Genomic DNA, 21,980 nt, shown 5'->3' with positions numbered 1-21,980 from the left:
AATTTTTCTGTATTTAACTTTATTACTTACTTATTTTAATTGTTATAGTGTGTAGTAAGTTTGGACTAAAGAACAAACAATACATACTGTTTAATGTGTAATTAACTTATTTTATTGGCATTAACTTGGAAAGGTAATTTAAACTGAGAGAACATAACTTTCTTCCCTCTTTTGAATACTTCCAGCTTGTTGAACATAAAAAGCAGTAGATTTTTCTCTATTTAACATATTGAAATTCATTTAATAGTGGCTTGTGGGTTTGGACTAAAAACATTCCTCAAAAGACAAGTTGAGCATAATTTTATTGTAATTTTTTAACTTGATAATATCGTAATAATTTCCAGAATTGTTTAAAATTAATGAGTATTTCACCTCCAAAAGGCAAATCACCCTGAGAGATCATTACTCTCATGATTGTGTCGTTTGACTATTTCCATCTAGTCAAACACAATATTTTCATTTTGATAAAACTCTCGTGAGTTTGGTTTTGGAAGCCACTGGGTGTTTTATGTATTATTTTACCATTCCGTTGACATTAAATTGAGCATAATTTTATTGTAGTTTCTCAACTTAATATTTCCACAAGTGTTTTAAATTAACGAGTCTTTTATCTCCAAAGGGTAATTTACCCTGAGAGGAATATTTTGAATATTTCCAGCTAGTTGAACACTGAAAGCAGTAGATTTTCCCTATTTAACCTATTGAAATGCATTTTTATAGTGATTAACTATAAAAGTTAATTTATAATGAGAGAATATCACTCTCAGGATTATCATTTTTGTCTACTTCCATATTGTCAAACTTAACAAACAGTAGTTTTCGTGTGATAAAGTGTCTTTAAAGTTTGGACTTTAAAACGACGAAAACACTGTAGACTGTTTAGTGTATAACCATTTCATTGACATTAAGTTGAGCATAATTTTATTGTAGTTTTTCAACTTAATAACATGGTCATAATTTCCAAAATTGTTTAAAATTAATGAGTATTTCACCTCCAAAAGGCAAATTACCCTGAGAGATCATTACTCTCATGGTTGCATCGTTTGACTACTTCCATCTAGTCAAGCACAATATTTTCATTTTTTATAAAACTGTCGTGTGAGTTTGGTTTTGAAAACCACTGAGTGTTTTATGTATTATTTTACCATTTCATTGACATTAAATTGAGCATAATTTTATTGTAGTTTTTCAACTTAATAATATTGTCATAATTTCCAGAATAGTTTAAAATTAACGAGTATTTCACATGTAAAAGACAAATTACTCTGAGAGGACATTCCTCTTGGTGATTACTTCCAGCCGGTTGAACACAGAAAACAATAGATTTTTCTGTATTTATCTTTATTACTTACTTATTTTAATTGTTACAGTGTGTAGTAAGTTTGGACTAAAGAACAAACAATACATGCTGTTGAATGTGTAATTAACTTATTTTATTGGCATTAACTTGAAAAATTAATTTAAACTGAGAGAAAAACTTTCAAAAATTCCCTCTTTTTAATAAGTTTGTTGAACATAAAAAGCAGTAGATTTTTCTCTGTTTAACATATTGAAATTCATTTTATAGTGTTTAGTGCATTTGGTCTAAAGAAACGTTCCTAAAAAGACAACTAATACATGCTGTGTATGTATAATGATTATTTTTTTATGTATTAACTTTGAAAGATAATTTACACTGAGAAAACATAACTCTTAGGATTCCCCTTTTTGCATACTTACATCTTCATTTTCATGTGATAAAATGTCTTGCAAGTTTGGACGTAAAAAAACCACTATAGGCTGTTTAATGTATTACTTAACCATATCTTTGACATTAAATTGTGTATAATTTTGTTGTAGACTTTTGACACGATAACATGTTCAAAATTACCCACAAATGTTTAAAATTAATCAGTATTTCACTTTGAAAGGTAAATTACCCTGAGAGATCATTATTCTCAGAATTCCCTCTTTGGACTACTTCCAGCTAGTCAAACATAGAAAACAGTATATTTTCATTTTGATAAAGTGTCTTGCGAGATTTGTTTAGAAAAACACTATGTACCGTTTAATGTATAAGCGCAATAGTAGTTTTTTTTTTCTTCAACTGGTTACATTTTTTAAAATTAAATCATAATTAACTCTGAAGTTAATTATGAAATTAAATTAACTTTATTGGCTTAGTTATATACATATAGTTTGACAAATAATGAAAACTATATCAGTAGCATTAATGCTAAATTGACTTGAAACATGATTTCAGCGAATCTGACACATTAGTCATTACATAATGGGAGAACATTACTCTTATGATCTCTCTCTCTCTCTCTCTCTTTTGAATACTTTCCAACTGGGCAAACATAAAAAACCATATTTTAATCTAACCTATGTTGAAATTTATTTTTGTAGTGTCCGTTGAGTTTGGGCTAAAAAACATTACTAACAAAACAATATATGTTGTTTAATGTATCATGACATTAATGTCTGCCTAATGGATTTAACTTGTTAACATAAAATTTTTATAATTTCCAAAAATGTTATATATTATCTTCATAAAACAAAAGCCAGTAATTCACTCCGAGAGAACATTACACACAGGATTTATGTATAGTTTAACCATTGTATTAACAATCAATTCAGAATAATTGCACTTTTTCAACACAGATGGATACATGTTAATGATTTTTACACATGTTATAAATTAATCAGCGATTTACCTTGGAAAGGTGATTTACTCTGAGAGAACTTAACTCTTATGAACCCTTAACACTTCCATATAGTCAAACTTAACAAACATTTTTTTGCTTTTTAGTATCGTTCAAGTTTGGACTAAAAAACTACATGCTGGGAAAAAAATACAATACATGCTGTTTAATAGTTCATTGCCAATTTTTTGACATTAATTTTAGCATAACGGATCTCTTCATAAAATAAATACCAATACCTTACTTGTAACTTTAAAGGTAAATTAGCCTGAGAAAACATGCTCTCATGATTACCTCTTTTGCTAGTTGATCATAGAGGACAGTAAATTTTCATTTTGATAAAGTATCTTGTGTGTTGGTCTGAAAAATTAATATACATAGTTTAATGTATAATTTAGCAATTTCACTGACATTTACTTCAGCATAATTAGTTTTTCAGCTTGGAAGCTATAAACATGTTTATAATTTCCATAAATGACACAAATTAACCAGTATTTTCCTTCAAAAGGTAATTTACCCTGAGAGGACAATTCTCTCTTTTGAATACTACCCTATGATATTTTCCCCAATTTATTCCTTTTAATTAATTTTTGACAAGGTCTCATTTGTTTCGCCAGTATGGATTAAAAAAGTACATACATAATTTCCACAAATGTTATGAATTAACCAGTGTTTAACGAATTTATTTGAAAGGTAATTATCCTGATAGATCAATACGCAAATGATTCAATCTGGAATTTTTTGCTAGTTGTTGAACTAAGAAAACAGTATATTTTCATTTTGATAAAGTATCTTGCGGGTTTGGACTTAAAAACCTCAAGATGCTGTTTAATTTTAACTATTAATGTATAATTTAACCTCTTTGTTGATATTTGCTTCAGAATAATTAGTTTTTCAGCTTGGTAACATGTTTATAATTTACATAAATGTGACAAATTAACAAGTATTTACATTTGAAAGGTAATTTACGCTGAGTGAACATACTCTTAGATCTCCCACTTGTGGATACTTCCAGCTAGCCAAACATAGAAAACAGTATATTTTAACTTATTGAAATTAATTTCATAGTTTCCGTTGAGTTTGAACTAAAAAAACAAGTATAAATTTTGCAACATGTTTATAACATCCATAAATGCTACAAATTAACCAGTATTTGCCTTTGAAAGGTAATTTCCCCTGAGAGAGAACATTACATAAGGTTTTCTCTCATTTTAATTCTTCTAGATACACAGGTATACTTTTATAATTTTTATAAATGAATTCTTTATATAAAACAAATCCCAGTATTTACCTTTTTTTTAAATACTTCTTGTTACACAGATGTACTTTTATAATTTCCATAATTAAATTCTGTGTACAAAACAAGTCCCTGTATTTTACCCTGTGAGAACATTTCTCTTCTTTGAGTACTTCCGGCTAGTCGAAGGTAGAAAACACTATTTAAATTCATTTTGACAAGTCTCATTTATTATTTTTTTGCCAATGTCATTTAAAAAAAATTTAGTATGTTACTTATTATCTCGGGCAAGTTAAATTTATACATGATTGCTCTTAATATTGCCCTGAGAGAATTATTAGTAATTTATTAGTAAGAATTTTATTAGGTTTCGTGTTCCGCTTGACCAAATAAATTCTTTTCAATTATTTAAGGTTTTGGTTGAGATAAGTTCGAATCCCGCTAGTGACACTGACTTTTTTTATCTCAACTAAAACCTTAATTAATTAGTAAGAATATTGGCTTTCATAATTATCCACTTTTCCTCAGCATACTTGAACCTAGAAAAGTAGGTAGAACCTAGAAAAGTGTAGGACAACATTGTTATAAATTTTTTGACAAAGAAAGGTAAACAGTGCTATTTGGAAAGCATAACAAATCAGTCAATATTTAAATTGAATAAGTTAAATCCTTATCCCAGGAGAACTTTTTGTCTTGGAATTTTAATCTTTTAAATGCTACTACTATATCTAAGGGAAAAAATAGCCCCTTTGTTATAGTAAAAAGTGTTTCTGAACTAATATTGCTTTAATATAACTTTATTCAATTTATGTTACAAATTGAAGGCCATTTTCATTGGAAAAAGTCTTTAAAATATTCTGTTGCTAATAAAACATTTTTTCCATTTGATACCATTTTGATGCAAGACCCTATTTGGTAAATTTCTGCCGGTTTGAAACACAAATAAATTAATACAGTTAAAGTGGCAGTGTAAGTAGTTTAATCAGTTTTGCTGACCTTAATTTCAGAATAATTGTTCTTAAAATTGCACGTTGGGTATAATTGGTGCCATGGCATGTTTATAATCTCCCCAAAATGTTTTGAATTGTGCTATGTATAACAAATGTTATCAGTTGTTGCTTTTAAAGCTAAAGATTTTTCAATACTTCAATGGTCGGTCATGGAAATGGGGCCCTTTGGTACTTTTTACAATTTATTTTATTCTAATATCAATTTGACTAGGGGAAATTACTTTTTTTTAAAAATAAAATCACTAACCCAACTACATAGAGAGTTTTCATTAGTATCAGAGACGTCAGATTGACCTCTTGGTTTTATCACAGAATTCACTATAGGAGAAATTGTAACTTAATAAATAATTAATTATCATTATAATTTAAAATAAATTATTAACACAGTTGTTTTTACATTATTTACAAGTTCACTAGTTTCGTGGTCTGCTTGACCAAGTAATATCTTACAATTAATTAAGGTTTTTAGTTGAGATAAAAATGGAGGGAAAATTCAAAAGGTGTGGTTGAGATGGGAAGGTGGTGTCCGAGTGGATCAAGGTCACGATAGCTCAAGTGGTAGAGCAGCGGCGTATCTATCTAGGTTCGAATCCTGCTTGTGCCATTAACTTTTTTATCTCAACTAAAAACCTTAATTAATTGTAAGATATTGTTTATAAGGTCTTGTAGTGTGACTTCAGACGTATTTCCTTTTTCCTCCTTCATTCATATTATTTTATTTTGTAATACTTAAAATTTCACACCTATAAAGAACCAGGGGCCTTATGATAGATTTATAAATTGGCATAGCGAGTTTGGGCCTTATCTCAGAGGTTTATAATAGAATTCAGCATACCCAGATAAGAATATCCTTTGGTCACCTTTTTATTTGGTATATTTATGTGGTACTTCTAAGATAGCCTTCTGTCCAGATGAACTGCTAGGTATTTCACAGAGCTGTCATGAGGATTCCACAGTGTTTTCCTTCAATTTGTAAGGCTGGTGGGTTGCATCACAGTTGCAGGGTAAAGATTTTTGCTTCACGCTTTGAAGGGTTTATCTTCAGTTTCTATTTATCACAATAGTTTGGTATAAATGGAAACTCAACAATTTGAAATTTATGTGTGTTAACTGTGTTAGTGGCTGACTTTAAATGTTAATGTTTACGCTGGAAGCGTGTTATTTTGAAGGCTATAATATTGACAAAAAAGGAACACTCTCAATCTATTGGTTTTATTCGTTTATATCAACTTTTACTCTATTACGTTTCCTTTTGGTTTCATTGTTGATGCTCCGATCTTTCAGAAGGGTTTACAGTTTTCCCATTACATGAAGTGATCCTCTTTGATAAATTTTTTATTTATTTGCGGAGTTTTGTCCTTCGAAGGCAGAAAACAGTATACTTTTTACATTTTCTTCATCTCAGGCAAAATTAAGACCAATCAATGAAAGCCCAAATTTAAAAAAAAAAAAAACTTGTCTCTTCTATACACCAAAAGACCACAAAAACTGGCAAACATCTTGTTACAGTTAGACAGAAAATTCAACGGATGGATAGGGCTATCTGGCTACCAGTCACTGGCATCTGAGCTGAGCACACTCACACAACATATGGGTATACTTAATAATGACCCCCATTTGTAGGTTATGAATGAGGAAGAATCTGCCACCCTATTTTGTTCAAATGTGAAGCAACCGCTCAATCAAGTCCTAGCCTAGGGTACGAAACAGACCCGAGAAATTGCAGCAATAACAGTCAATGACCTACTATTTCGTAAAAGAATCGAGCCACTTGAACTAAGGAACTAAGAAATGTACAATACGTCTGCATTTCATGTGGAATGCTGCTCTGCCTCCCAGTATGCCCTTATTATCATCATCATCAGTGTACATTATTACAACATAATTAGGACAGAAATGATTTGAGGTGGGATGAATATGGCAATTCACTTTTTTGAAAGATAGTTCTATTCACAGAAATTTTAGACAGCATAGCTAACATTCCAAAAATTGACAAGGATTTCTGATTTTGCAATTTTAATTTAATTTGTCTTCGTTTTATATTAGTTTGATGTTTAGTTAGAGTTAGAATTAGATGGATTATTTGTTCAGTCAAAGCCTATACAAATAGGTAGTAATAAAATGGGTTCTTTATTTGGGTCACTTGGAATTAGGATTAGTTGTCATTTTTTAACTTTTTTTTTTTTTTTTTTTTTTTTGCAACATTCTATTTTGAAATATAATACGTATGTAATAGTCTTAGTGAAACTTGGGGACCCGGGGATTGAGTGGTTAAGAGATCCAATTTGTAATTACCTAGTGGTCCTAGGTTCAAATTCCAGCATAGCCTAAACAATTTTAATTTAAAATAATATAACAAAAATATTGTAAAGTGTTATGACCATTTGTTCACTACATCCAATGGGTAGTTAAGCTTTACGTTATCTGGAAAAAATTGTGTATGGCTACAAATTGCTTCATAATTTCATTAAGGCATATTTTAATTTCATATTTGAAGAAATAGTTTTAGAAATAAATAAAACATTTTTGATCAACAACAGTATTAGCTCCAATATTCACATGCTAGAAAATTAAGTAGTTCATTAAGGAAATTACGATATTTAAAACTATTATTATTATTGTAGATAGGGCTGGTGCACAATCTTGCTCAATGATCACCTGATAAAAGAATCTGTAGCAGACTGCTTTAAAAAAAAAAAAATCTTTGCAGTTTTCTCTTTTGTTTTTGACTTTGAGTAAAAATAAATAAGTTTGCCAAAGTGTAAACATTCATTAAATAAGTTTACAATTTTCATAATTATTACCACCAGTGGTTCTGGATGTATATAAGGCTGTTGTGATAAAATATAAATTGGATTTTGGTTCAGACACATTCATTTTGTTGCCAGTATACGATTTAACGATTTCCTTGTGTTGAACTTCAATGGAAAAGACTTTTCTCTGCATTTTGTCAACTAATCTGTCATATTTTTAAGCATGGTCTGACCTTAACTTTCATTTAATTAATTTTCTTTTAATTTCTACATAAAGTTTATTATGAGTTCCAAGAGAAGAAGAATCAGAATGGTGAAACAAGTAACAATCTTGTGGTTTCTGTCGGACAGTCAAGCCTTTAACAGAAACATCTTGATTTTAAATTTGACTTCTGAAACTACAAATAAACGTTAAATAAATAATAATGTGTGCAATCGTGGATTGCATTCATCAAAGTTAACTTGATATAAAACTAATGTAACTTTTCCCCTTTTGAATTTTGCTACATCCTTCCATTTAATAGATTAGCTTATAAAATATGATGCTTCATAGTTTTAATGTTCAACATTTCCTTGGAATTTGTAAATAATTTTCCACGACATGTATTATTCATATGATCAGTTTTTTTATTGTTAATCACGGTATTTCAAATTCAGTACATCCTGCACATAAATTAACCAGTTATGCAATTTAGATTTTTTTAAATGTTATTCCTACATTTTAAAAATTGCACAGGATTAATTAATTGTCAAGTATGGAAAGACATGAAAGAAACAGTAGATGTTAAAAGTATGAAAAAACTAAAGAATTAATTTAATAATTAAAACAATTATACTCACTTCGTTTTAACTATTTCTACTAAGATTTGATTTGATTTTTTTAAAATATTTTGATTCTGTAAATGTTTCCTGATGTAATGTTTGAATAGTCTGTATTCTGATCGACATTCCTGAAAGGTGATAAACTCCCCATTTGGCAAACATAGTTTATTAGCACTCCTCAGTTTAGCGAGTAAACATGTGCGTACAGATTTGCGACAGGTGATTACCAGTTTGTTAGATCATGGTTGACCTTACCGAGCGGCTGCTTTTGGCCTGTGTATAATATGCCAGGGCAGCAGGCGAAGGCGCGGGTCATGGTTTGGCGCTGGCATTACAGCACTGCATTTGAGGGGGGGGAATCTACTGTAAATAAAATTGTAACTAATTCGTACAGGCCTGTTGTACCAGAGTAGTCAAATTTTGATACTAGTATATTTAGAAGAAGAAAAACTGATTAAATTAAACCAGGAATGTTATGTTTTTGTTGTCAATATTTTCCAAGTTACTCGGTTAAAAATAGCCGATCTCATTCTATAAAAGTCTCTTGACTGTTGCAGTATTAACATTTACTCAATGTCATCTTGTATTATTCAAACAATTCTAATATAACAAAGGAATAATCAATTAATGTTCAGATTTTTTAAATTTAATGATAAAATTGTTTAAACTTAATGTAAAATGTGTGGAAATGTTTTGTTCATTTAGGAATTTGACCACTTTTCTAGCTATTTAGCTAATTTCTAAAGGCCGTATTGCGCTATGGCTTCACAGTCGTGTAAGACATGGCCTGGTGTCTATGCTTCCTTGCAGAGTCAGCAGATTTGCATTTGGCTTTGCCCATTTTTTAAGATTGTATTTTTGCAATGACAGAGCCTTACGAGATTTCCCTCAATTGAAAAAAACACAGAACTTTTTTTATGTAGGTTATAATTCAATTTTAGAACAATTAGATTTGAGATTGAGTGAAAATGAATTGAAATCTAAATAAGCATAAGTTTTCAAACAGTCAGTTGTTGTCAAAATATTTACCAGATGCCATATCTTCAATGAACCATAATAATTTTTGTTTACTTACAATCATATTAAATAGTGAAAGTCCACTTTTATAGCATGAAAGGTTGGACAAATATTTATGTTTTCATAAGGTTTGAGCGCTTCTCTTACTGTGCTTTTGAATGATTATTTAACAATCACCCGACCATAACCAAAATGGTGCAAAATAATCGTTTTGGCCATTTGGTCCAAAATGTTACGATGAACAAAGCCGATTATTTGATTATTAAAAAAGGTATGTTTGATTAAGTAATTAAAGACAGAAGTAATGCAAATTTAGGCATAGTCCATTTTAAATAAATGCAATATTTTTTTAGAAATTATCATAATTTGATCCATTTGTCAAATTAATCAATAATCAACTAAATTTAGTTTAATTAATGTAATTTTAGCCTGGAAATGGAAATGTCATACTATTTGCTGCAAAATTATTAATTTACTTTATTTTGTTTTTTCTCTTGCTCCATTGTTGTTGATTATACATTTCTTGGAAATAAATTAAGTAAAAAAATTTTTTTTAGCAATTTTGTATTTTTAATGTTCCCTACAAAAGAGAGAATATTTTTTTTGTCCAAAAGCTATAGAGCTCATGATAAATTTATCTCAAGTTCTGAATTTAAAGAGATGTAAAGCGCTGAGTCACATTCCACATTTGTTAGATAAACCATTTTGAACAGTCGTAGAATTTTAATTTTTGCTGGTTCGTTTCATCACTTCAAATTTATAAAATTTGATTTCCCCATTTTATAGTCAAAGTAATTCCATTTAATCTGCGATAAATATAGCACAATTGGCAAAAAAATCACTGTTAAATAATTTAATTGCTCTTAGTTTGCTATAATAATAATCAATATGAGAGCAATATTTGTGTAGTATAAATATTACTAAGAGAGTGTCTTGTCAAATATTATTATATTTTATTTATTTTTATTTATTTAAGGCAGAGGCATATACATAAGTTTACGGCTGGTGGAAAGTTTGCAAGGCAATTATCAGTTGATTTTTGGTCACTAAATTAACAAATGTAAGAATAGCCAGCTCCAAAGCTGTGATAACTCTTTATCTGTATTGGGATAATTAAGAGGAATCAAAGGTGTGATTAATAAAATCTCAAGTGCATTCAACTTCTTTTGTTTGATTCACATAGCGCCTGAATTGCATATTTACAAAAAAAAGGGGGGCAACGTGAACTTTTCAATAGTTTAATTGTTACAATGAAGTTTTATACGTAATTCATATACATGTATATACACAACAGGGACTACGGTGGCTGAGTGGTTAAGGCATCTCGCATATGCTAACTGTTCTGGATTGGAATCTCTGCATAGCTCATGGAATTTTAATCGGTTAATTAAGTAAAAAGTACCGTAAAGTGGGTTAAGCCCTCATCCATAACACCCAATGAGTTGGACATAGACGTATGACAGGAATATAAAGAAAATATTCATAGGAAAAGTATTATTTCCCATAGTTCAACTCTACATGCTAGAAATGTCACTATAGACTGATATTTGTACTAATAAAACTAGAATTAAAGCTTGTTCCTCTGTTAGAAATTTAATACGCCTTTATGAAATTATTTATTCAAAAGAAACATTTACAATGGTGAAAATTTTTGATTGAAGTTAGTTTTGAGTCTAAGTAAAAATTTTAACCAGCAGAATTTTAACAAATTTAAAATTTACATGGAAAGACTTGATCAAAGTGAAAATTGTTAATTGAAAGTTAGTTTTAGCTTTCCCAAAATGAAATGAGCAAGGAAAAAATGTGGCACATACTGCTTGCAGCTGGATTGTTTTTTTGTAAAATTACAACTTGATTGCATTTTTTTAAAATGTGCTTTGAAAATTTTAATAAGTAGTTAGCAAATTTAGGATGTAAAAATGAGAACCTGGTAAATTTGGTCATTATAAAATAGATATATCCATAAAAAAATGTTGAAAACCTAAATTTTCATTTTTTTAAAATAATTTTTATTCGGGGGAATATTGGACTTAGTTTAACATGTTTTACATGTAATATTGTGATTCTCAATATTGCATCATCACAAGTGTGACTTATTGCATCAACATTTGTCTCTGAGCCTCTCCATTTGTAATGCTTTTATTCTTGTAAAAACTATCGTTTTGTTCAGTCCAATGGAAATGTATAAAATAATTTTAAAAGGTTTTATATTTCGGGAAGGGAAAAAAAATTGTTCGTAATTTTTTTTCTGCCTGTTTCAGGGGATAACCCACCAGTCTCTGGTGATAAAGAAAGTTGTACTCCATGTGGGAAAGGAGCGAGGAATATATTCGGGTTTGCTCATCTGGTGGGATTCAAGACTGCAATGGCCAGTACAATAACAAACATGAAAGTGACGAATCCGATCAAGGGGCTGGTGAGCAAAAGAAGGAAACGATACACAAAGGACGGATTCAATCTGGACCTGACATGTGAGTTCGACAGTTGAGTTTGGCAGACAAATTGACAAAAATTTGATCAACTGCTTTTTCTCTGATTTCATTAATTTTTAAAGTTTAGATTTGAGAATTTTATTATATATATTTTATTACAATTCAGAAAGGTGTATGTTAAGAAAACAAAGGTCTAGGTTTACTCATCAGTTGGTTAAACAATGATCTGAGAAAAATAATTATTCATTCTTAAGTTATGGATAAACTTTCCTCACAGATTAAAAAAAAAAAAATTGAAATCATTCAAAACTGATACACTTTAATTTTTCATGTAAAAAGTATAAAAACTTTTAATGTTTTGCTTAAAGAGTTAAGAGGTGAAAATGGCTTTGTATTAACCATGAACCAGCACAGTGATATGACCTTAATTAATTTCAATTCAATGCACGACATTAAATTGTTGATCAATGAATATGAAAATGGCAGTTGGATTAATCTGTCTTGCCTCCATCTTGCATTTCCTAAATTATAAATGTGAATTTATTTTCCAGATATACGAAACAATCTTATTGCTATGGGATTTCCAGCAGATAGGCTGGAAGGGGTGTATAGGAATCATATTGATGATGTTGTTAAGTTCCTAGAAGCAAAACACAAGGACCACTACAAAATCTACAATCTGTGAGTAGTCTGTTGAAATGGGTGGAGTTGAGGAATGAAACGGGATTTTTTTTAGGTGTTCTGAGCGGTCCTACGATGTGAGCAAGTTCCAGCAGCGGGTTGCCAATTACCCATTCGATGACCACAATCCTCCCAATATCGAGGCGATAAAGCCTTTCTGCGACGATGTAGACAAGTGGCTGTCGGAAGACTCGTACAATGTTGCAGCGGTGCACTGCAAAGCGGGCAAGGGCCGGACCGGGGTCATGGTCTGCTGTTACATGATACACGCAAGGCAATTCCTGACCGCTAATGAAGCCCTCAATTTTTACGGGCAGATGCGCACTACCGATAGGAAGGTGAGAATATATTTACGGTTTAAAGTTAGTTTTTAAAACTAGAATTAATTAACAAAATTTCAAGACAAAATTAGTTAAAAATATGTGAACTTTAGTCTGATCTAATTTTTTTGGACATCATTTAAACCCAAATATTCATTCCATTCAATAAGTGCAGAGTGATCTTACAAAATATAATTTCAAACTTCATCCTCCTAGATTTGACAATTGTTTGAACAAAGTTGGACATTTGGAAGTGTCCAGCCAGCATAACACTGATAAAATTATTTCTTCTTTGTCTTTTTCACAATAATCTTCTTTCTCCTTGATGTATATAAGAATCTATTTGTAGTTGGTGTCAGATTATAAAATGTGCAGAGTACAATGAATAATTTCTTTGTTTAAACTTGGAAATTCCTTTGCTATGTGTCAGAGGTGCATAGGAAGATTCTACATAAAAACTAATTCTACCTAAAAAGTTCAAGATTTAAACGGGTAAAATCTATTTTCCTAATTCTAAAAAAAATTCCCAGTTTTCCTCCTCGTGGTTTTTTTAATATATAAATAATACTGTACTGTATTTTTTTTAAATCAAGAAAAATACATAAGTACATAATTCATAATATTTGATAAATTTCTATGAATCTTAAAAAATAAATTGTACATATGTTTACGCCTGTAAATTTTAGTTTTTGTAAATAGTTTCATATGCTTAATCCACTAGTAGCAATAATCCCTATCAGTGAAAAAAAAACTTGCTTCCTCACTCTTTCCATTCCATTTTCTTACGAAACACCTCTTTCAAGTTACTTCTCTTTTTTTCAATTTGAAATTTATTAATTTTAATATTAAGTTATGCAAGTGCTTTCCCTTATTTATTTACCCAAGAAATATCAATTCCGAGAAAATTGGCCAAAACTGTTAGCTGGAGACTACGGCATACTCAAGCCCAAAGTTGCGTCTTCGTATTGAGTTCTTCTTGGGTTATTTTCGGGCTGAACTTCAATTATTTCATTTTACCTATTTATATATACCATAGTCCCCTTTTGATATACCTTTAATTAAATTCCTTCTTGGGTTTACAAAGATCTTTTGAATCGCTATTAAACAATTAAACAAATATATATTTTTTTAAAATTAATTAAAAATCGATCTTACAATTAGTCTATTTTTTAAACTCGATAAAGATATTTCATCTTCAGGAATCTATTTAATCTATGTTACAAATGGAATATATACAATTTTTCTTCTTAGGCCCATAAATATGACCTTTCTTGAAAGAAAATTAATCAGATAACTTTCCTCCGAGATTCCTTTTTTTAAAGCTACAAAGATAGCTTATTCAAAGCGGTCTGCCGCTCAATTGTGTGCCCAGTGTTGGGGATTTCAACGACAGGAGTTGGTGGAAAAATTTCAACGTTTCTTTATTAAGAAGTTGTTTGGGCTCCCCCTCATAACACCAAATTACATGGTTTCCATTGGACCTCTCTGGTTCTTGTTTTCACCATCTGTCTCCATGTTAGATACTGCATCAAGACTTTGAATCTGCCTACTCACCGCCTTTCTTGTTCTCTAGCCTTAGAGGTTATGAAGAAAAAAACATTCTGGTTCAAGCACTGGGTTAATTTGGCGGAAAAGTACTCATGCCCTTTTGACTCCAACTTCCAGGATCTGGATAAATGGTGTGCCCAGTCAAAGGATGGATGAATGTTACCGGGAAGTGTGTGTGCGGTCGGCTCGACAGTCCAACCGTTTTCTTTTATAAAAAGGTCTGCAGTACCCCCTACCCTGCTGTCCCTTAATTCAGGAAATACAGATCTTTCTCCCAACGGAGCTGAGCTGGTTTTTTAAATTAAGAGGCGAGTTGCTTTATCTTAACTACACTACGTGGTAAGAAAGAGAGTGTTCTGTGCTCTTTGTAACCTCAGAGAAAAGGAGGATATGATCCATTTCTTGGGTGTATGTCCCATCCTCTCGGAATTTAGATATCCCCATACATGTCACAGCAGGCTCAGCAGAGCCCAGATAATTGAATTCCTTAATGGCAGGAACAGTCTGCAGCTGATCAGATTCGCATAACAAGCTTGGTCGTATCGTCATGATCTAATTTGAGAATTCAATTATGATCCTTTTCCTTTTTAATTTAGTATCATTGTATTATTATCTTATTTTTATTTATATATATATATTTTTTTATGGTTGTGGCTTCAACCTCCGGCAGACGGTTTTTATCCATGCCATTATTTTATGTTAAGGCATATGTTTTGTTTTGTAAACATTTTTGTACTAATAAAGCATTATTATTATTATTATATTATTATTATTATTATTACTATTATTATTAACATTATTATTAATAAATAACAAAGAAAAACATCAGTATTTGTAGTAATTTACTCTCTATTATTTACAGGGTGTAACAATTCCGTCTCAAAGAAGGTACGTAAATTACTATGCCACTCTTGTCCAAGAAGGTTTAAACTACTCAGCGGTCGATGTCATTATAAGAGAGATAAGGTTGGAACCAGTACCTACTCTTTTTAATGGGACTCAAGGAAGTAAGTAATGAATTGTATTTTTCAATTTCTAGTTCGATTCTTTAAATTAACATTTTTTTCAAGGTCTCCAATTTGTGATCTCACAAGGTACAGACAAAGTGTTTGTATCGGTTCCCTATGAAGTTAAAAAAGGCTGCTCAAGTATATGTATTCCCCTTGAACAGTATCGTTATGTGAAAGGTGACATTAAAATAGAATTCTTTAGTAAACAGAAAATGAGAAAAGTGAGTGAATTGAATCTAGTGTTTGAATCGGAAACAAAAAAATTTAAAATTATAATTTTTTTTTTATCTTTAAGGAGAAAATGTTTCATTTTTGGTTTAATACATTTTTTGTACGGGACGAAGTCGATAGTAAATGCGGTTCAAGAGTAAGTTGTGAAGGCGAGAACGGTAACACGAACCATCATCAGAACCATCAGTTGGAAATGTTGCCTGAAAGATCTCTAAGCTGTGAGGGGCCGACAACAAATTCTCATCAGCATCACAACACAAGGTGTGTATTTCACTAATAACAATCAAGCTGACATTAAACCTGACAATCACAAATCAAAATTAAACAATTTTTATATTTCAGGGCAAGCTCTCTATTAGACTTAGAGACGGAATCTAAACTGGTGGCACTTAGGATAGATAAGTGGGACCTGGACGATGCTCATAAGGACAAAGCTAATAAATTATATCCTGCAGACTTCAGAGTAAGTTGACCAAGTGGATAAAATTCCTGAGCTTTTTTTTTTTACATTTCTCTTAAATTTTTAGGTTGTAGTGGTCATGTCCAAGATTGGTCAAGGTAATAGGGACAGCTCGTTGTGGAAAAGAGATGTCCCTAAAGTGGTAAAGAGCACACCTTCTGAATCTTCCGAGGCGTCAACGGAGTCATCGACGGATGAGGATGGATGGGAATCAGGTAGGATCCTGTTTCATTGGCGTTAAAAGCATGTTTCATTGTAAAATTTTTGATAAGTATATTTAAAAACCTTTTGGAGACGGGTCTGTGTTTTTATCAGTTGAATACGGACATACCGAAGGTACAAATTTGCATGTTCATTGTCCTGCATGTATAAAATGACATTTCAAAGACGATTACATCATTTGAACACCTCATTTCGGGGATTCGCTTTCCCCCCCTCTTTCCCCTAGAAACGGAAACGTTCTTGTTCAATATCACCTCAAGGCAATTCATAATAAATTGTGTGAATTTTTGACCTGAATTATAACAACTTGAGAACATCGATCATCAAAGAAGAAACTACCACATGTCAAGAAAGAAGATGTTTAAATATATATATAATTTATTTTTATTTTTTGACTCACTCTATTTCAGTTGTACACTTGTAAATTTTTCAACTTTTATTATTTTTTAACCTAAACAAAACACTGTTTAACAAAACAAAAAATTGGCAAATTTCACTATTTCTAAGTATATCATTTTAAAAATAATGAAAATTATTAAGTATAATATTTAACAAGGAGAAGAGGCTATGTTGGACACTGATTTCAATGAAACTTTTTTTAGTGTTACTAGGTCGAAAAATATTAGACATGTTTCTAAGGGCTCTGTACAATGGACACCAGGAGCCAAAAAAAATTTTAAAAATTATTATGTTCTCAAAGCTAGCACTGATCGCAGCTTTCTCAATCAATTTTAATGAAATTTTAAGGGATCTGTTAGTACATCAAAAAAAATTACATATGTGTATTAGGGTTTGGCAAAATTAGCCCCAGGAAGCCCATAATAAAATGTTAAGTATTGTGGTTTACTTCGGTTTATTCTAAGAATATTTAGATTTCTTCATTACTGCAGTGTAAATACATTAACAAATTACACTGCCCATCAAAAAAACCGACCATTTGGTTTTTGCACGCTTTGTAAATGCATATTTTCTCCGCCTTATCAGGAGAGAGGATGATTGATTTTTTCCATGAACACTTAAAAAAAAAACATGATTTTTTCCCAAAAATCATGAATAACTTGAAAACAGCTGAGAAATCAGGTGACCAATTAAAAGCTTGTTAAAAAAATTTCCTATGGATTGCTATAGGGTGCTGCTCCAGGATGATTTCCTGGCCACACAGCTCTATTTGAAGTTTTTGTTAAAAAAAAAAATGTTCCTGAAATTTTGAGTTAACAGATGAATGACTGAAGTTAGGAAAACATTTAAAAAATCCATCTTGTTCAGCATAAAACTTTATAAAAACGCACAGACCTGTGACTTAAAAGGCTGAGAAAATATGCATTTCCAAAGTTTGGCAGTGCATAAGACCACCCCCTCAGTATGAAGTACATTTGTAATTTGAAATTGTTCTTAATTTCCATCTAGTGAGTATGAAGGTGATACAAGAATGCGAGTAAGAAAGAAATCTAAAGCGGTATTAATTTTTGGAGCGTAGGTAGCCGCAACAGTATAGGCATTGACACAGTGCTTAGCACTGTAGGTAATGTTCCTGGTTCCAATCCAGCAACCCTGCATTCCAACCCGACAAATTAAAAAATGTGCTTTTTTTTTAAATCGCCGGTACCCCGAGGTTGATATATGCCCTCTGCTGTTGTGAACTATCGTAAAAAAAATAAAATAAATAAATAATAAAAAAGCCTAAAGTAGCAATGAAGTAAGAAATCTAAATTTGTAATCCTTTTTATTAATTAACAAATTTTGAAATGAACTTTTAGCCTTTTGCAGAGACAATACATCACACTATTTCACATTTTATTACAAGCTTTTTGGGGCTAAATTTCACCAATCACCAATGCACGTGTCTAATATTTTTTGATGTACTAACATTCCTTAAAATTTCATTCAAATTGATTGAGAAACTGTGAGCAGTTTTGTAAGTGCAATTTTTGGGCTTTTGCACATGAAATACGTTTTTCCCTTGGGATGGAACGCTTGAAAAATGTCGTTTTTCGACCTTGTTCACCGGAAAAAAAATGTTTCATTGAAATCGGTGACCCCCATGTAGCCTCCCATTGTAACAAATCATTCAATCATTAAAATTCTCTCTTTCATATGGAGCTTTGCACGTGATCATAATATAGTTACTTTGCTTTAATGCCTATTAAGTCCATTATTTTGGCGCTTTCAGCCATAACCGTGGAATTGCAGAATGTGACGGTTACTGTGATTTTTCATTTTTGCCTGTTTCAGCATTTATTTTGAATTGAGTTGATCACATTGTTACAAGTTTATTATAAACTTAATATGCTTGTTTCATGGAAAATATGGTGAAAATCCATAGACATGTTATTGTGTTAGTTTTTCCTCATAGGGAGTCTTTTGTTTTATCAAGTTTGTTGTAACCACTACTGTTACAATATATCTTTTTTTTAATTACATACACACTTAAATGATTTGTTTAAATTTTATGGTACCCATTTTACTGGTTTTGATTTAATTGTATTTGGTTAAAATTAATGTCTTAAAATTGTAATTTTTTTAACAGCAGTTATAACAATAATTATTGTGCTGTAACACATACCATTTTACAGTACTTTTCAAATATATTCAAATATAGAATTTAGAAAGTTTATTCAATATGTGCTCCAATTTCTCATTTATTATTCTCTAATTTATTCTGACGAAAGGCTTTAAACCCATTTTTCTAATGACATTTGCGAAAATAATTTCAATGAATCTTCTCTTAATCTTAAAAAATGTTTCGACAAATTCAATAACTTGTGCATTAATCGAACTTTTAAGCCTTGAACCCAAGCTCAATGAGCATAAAACAGCATCAAAAGAGAGGGGAAATTAAGAAAAAATAAAACAGAATCATCTATAATAACAGCTGAAAATAATCAATGCCGTGGAAGCATGGAAGACGATTCCCACATTTTTCGTGTGCAATTCGGAACTGTCGAGATATCAACCAATTAGAAAATGCTGTTAAAAAGAAAAAAAATTATAAGCCGGGGCAAGTAATTTTAATTATGTACATACTGATTTCTGATTTTTATATGCTCAAATATGCGCATGCTTGTAAACAGTTGAGCCTATCACTTCTCGCAGTCCACCAGCAATTCCAGCTTTTACAATTTATAATAAATTACTGGCAGGACATGACGACTGACCTGACAGGAACAGAGGACTGCCTCATTGTTGGCAGTCCGGGGCAGCTAAAACTTGTAGGGACGCAGCTAGCTAGAACCCTGAAGATGCGTGTTGATGCCATGACTCCTAAATTCAGTTTTGACAAACAGTTTATAATCAAAATACCTTGTAGAGCTGACGGGGAGAAGGGATTTTTTAAATTAATATTGTTGATTTGTTAACCAGTTTATGCAGACGGTATCTGGTTTACAAGCGACTTCAAAACGAATACGGGTCAGGAGCTGGCATTTATGGAAATAAACCAAGGACTAGAATTCATATAAGCCTTGGACGTTATTCTACCGTCTTTCAAGTGGAAACTGTGGCTATTGAACACTGTGCTAAGAACTATGTAGGCTGAGATTCCTAATCCTGGTAGAGGAAAAGCCAGGGTTGAAGAATACATATAGGAACCCCTGAAAAAGCTTTGGGGTCTGTTCAAAAGCCTTACGCTTAACAAGGAGCTCTAGATAAAAACTAGACTAACTCGGATCGCAATTTGCTGGTCGTAAAGAGGCCGGGTGCTATATAATCTAATCTGATCTAGGGTACTGGAGTTCTAGATATTTCTCCATTACCCTTTACACTTACTTATATAACTAGTTTAATTGAGGGTTGATGGGGTACTCAATATTCCGCCATTGGCCTTCTCACACTATACATTCATGGAAATAAATACATTCACTCTCAACACACCTAGGAGGACCTAAATACTTGCTGCCATGTTCAAGCACGATTTTTATATGTTTATTTCCTACACGCTCTCTATATGGAACCTAGTAATGGCACTCTTCAACTACAAGGGGCATATTGAGCAATTTTTTTTTTTTTTTTTTTTTTTCATGCAAGATAAATAATGATAAAAGTGTCCACGTGTCAACCTTGCATGGTCTTTATTTATTCAGGTGAATGAATTATGTACATGCATATTTAATTTGTTTGTACTTCAATTTAAAAAATTCTTTGTGTGCATTTCTTGATATGTATTTTTTATTACACATTTGTCTATATATTTTCGCACTACATACTACATTTTGAAATAAATATTTTCCATTTTTAGCCATTTAATCTTATCCTGGCTGGAAGAGCATTATAATGAAGTTTTAGTGTATAAAAAAATAATTAAAACAAAAATTTCAACAATTTCGTGGCACTTGGTTTTTTTTTTTTTTTTTTTTTTTTTTTTTTTTTTTTTTTTTTTTTTTTTTTTTTTAATTTCATAAACTTGAAATAATTAAATATTGCCGACGTGAAACCACATCTTGAGAAAACCATGCGGTCTTGTTTGACCTTTGACAATTCCAGTGGCTTTACAATTCCACTTTTTCTTCTTTCATGATATTTATTTAATAAATATTGCATAAATAAAACAATAAGTACAATCTAGTACTCTTATTGAATACATTTGATGTAACAAAAAGACAACCCGTTTCAGTTTTAAGACATCTGCTAGGAAAAATATGTTTTATACATACTTGACATGTTTTCTGTGATCATTTAATTTTAAATTACCTTTTTTTTACTTGTAACAGTATTTATATATTTTGGCATAAAGAGCATGCAGACCATTATTTTAAATTTAATGTAAAAAAGCATTGTGTGCCCTCATGTGTATGCATGTTTGAGCAAACAGCAAAGAAAAATATACCATTGTATATCTTAATAATAAACAGAATGTTTAAATAAAATATTTCATTTTATACTTAGCTTATTCGTAGTTGAAAAATAACAGCAGTTAAAACAATAAGATACATTGCAGTATATTATGTACAATACATATAGTAAATTGTAAACAATAAGTTAACGCCTAGTTTATACTAAGTGCAAACAATTAATTTATTTTTCAAGAAATATATTTTTTTTAAATCCCAAATAACTTGCAAAATTTAATCTACAAGGAAATCTAAACGTGAAAATTAAGTTATTCACCAAATTGTTAAGAAATGTGCTTGCCCTGGCTCAGCCCATTTGTTATCATTGTTATCATATCCTTTCATATTTAATTATTGATTTAGTTTTGATTTAAGTCATAGTTAGCTAGCTTTTGGCAGTGTGTGTAAATTAGTAGTGGTAATGTTTAGTTGAAGGTGAGGTGGGGAGGTACAGCCTTTTAACCGATTCGGAGACTCTGCTAACAGAGCGGCTCTTTCCTTCCTGATTCGACCGTGGTGATGTTTTGGTAAGATTTCCATTTAGGAAAAACAATCGTATTACCCCTGCGCCTTTGTCCTTCGCACTGCCTTTTATTTTGTGTGTTTTTTTGTATTGTCATACCAAGATAACACAAGTTGTTTTAAGCATGTTTTTGTATATATACATAATTTTTTTTGCTTAATTTCATTTTAAGCTTGTGAACACTTAAAAACCATTTTTTTTATC

General features: G+C 31.1%; 1 protein-coding gene across 5 annotated transcripts in view; it reads left to right on the top strand.

The window, feature by feature from the left end:
• The window catches only part of LOC106665060 (phosphatidylinositol 3,4,5-trisphosphate 3-phosphatase and dual-specificity protein phosphatase PTEN), a 32,571-nt gene that overhangs the window by 2,077 nt on the left and 8,514 nt on the right, over window positions 1–21,980 (top strand). For 2 of the 5 annotated variants that reach the window (XM_014391229.2, XM_014391230.2), the window contains exons 2-10: window positions 11,785–11,994; window positions 12,507–12,636; window positions 12,692–12,974; window positions 15,367–15,511; window positions 15,575–15,735; window positions 15,810–16,006; window positions 16,088–16,208; window positions 16,273–16,420; window positions 21,683–21,780. In XM_014391229.2, coding sequence (XP_014246715.1) covers window positions 11,889–11,994; window positions 12,507–12,636; window positions 12,692–12,974; window positions 15,367–15,511; window positions 15,575–15,735; window positions 15,810–16,006; window positions 16,088–16,208; window positions 16,273–16,420; window positions 21,683–21,759 — 1,368 coding nt within the window. In that variant the 5' untranslated portion in view covers window positions 11,785–11,888 and the 3' untranslated portion in view covers window positions 21,760–21,780. Of the gene's footprint in view, window positions 1–9,608; window positions 9,795–11,784; window positions 11,995–12,506; window positions 12,637–12,691; window positions 12,975–15,366; window positions 15,512–15,574; window positions 15,736–15,809; window positions 16,007–16,087; window positions 16,209–16,272; window positions 16,421–21,682; window positions 21,781–21,980 lie in introns of those variants that run through there. The other 3 variants (XM_014391227.2, XM_014391228.2, XM_014391226.2) reach the window with 2 other exon arrangements.

Source organism: Cimex lectularius, unplaced genomic scaffold, assembly GCF_000648675.2.
Source record: "Cimex lectularius strain Harlan isolate CLEC.00 unplaced genomic scaffold, Clec_2.1 scaffold172, whole genome shotgun sequence".
NCBI lineage: Eukaryota > Metazoa > Arthropoda > Insecta > Hemiptera > Cimicidae > Cimex > Cimex lectularius.
The sequence above is the reverse complement of the archived record's forward strand: the minus strand, read 5'-3'. Positions and strand labels throughout refer to the sequence as shown.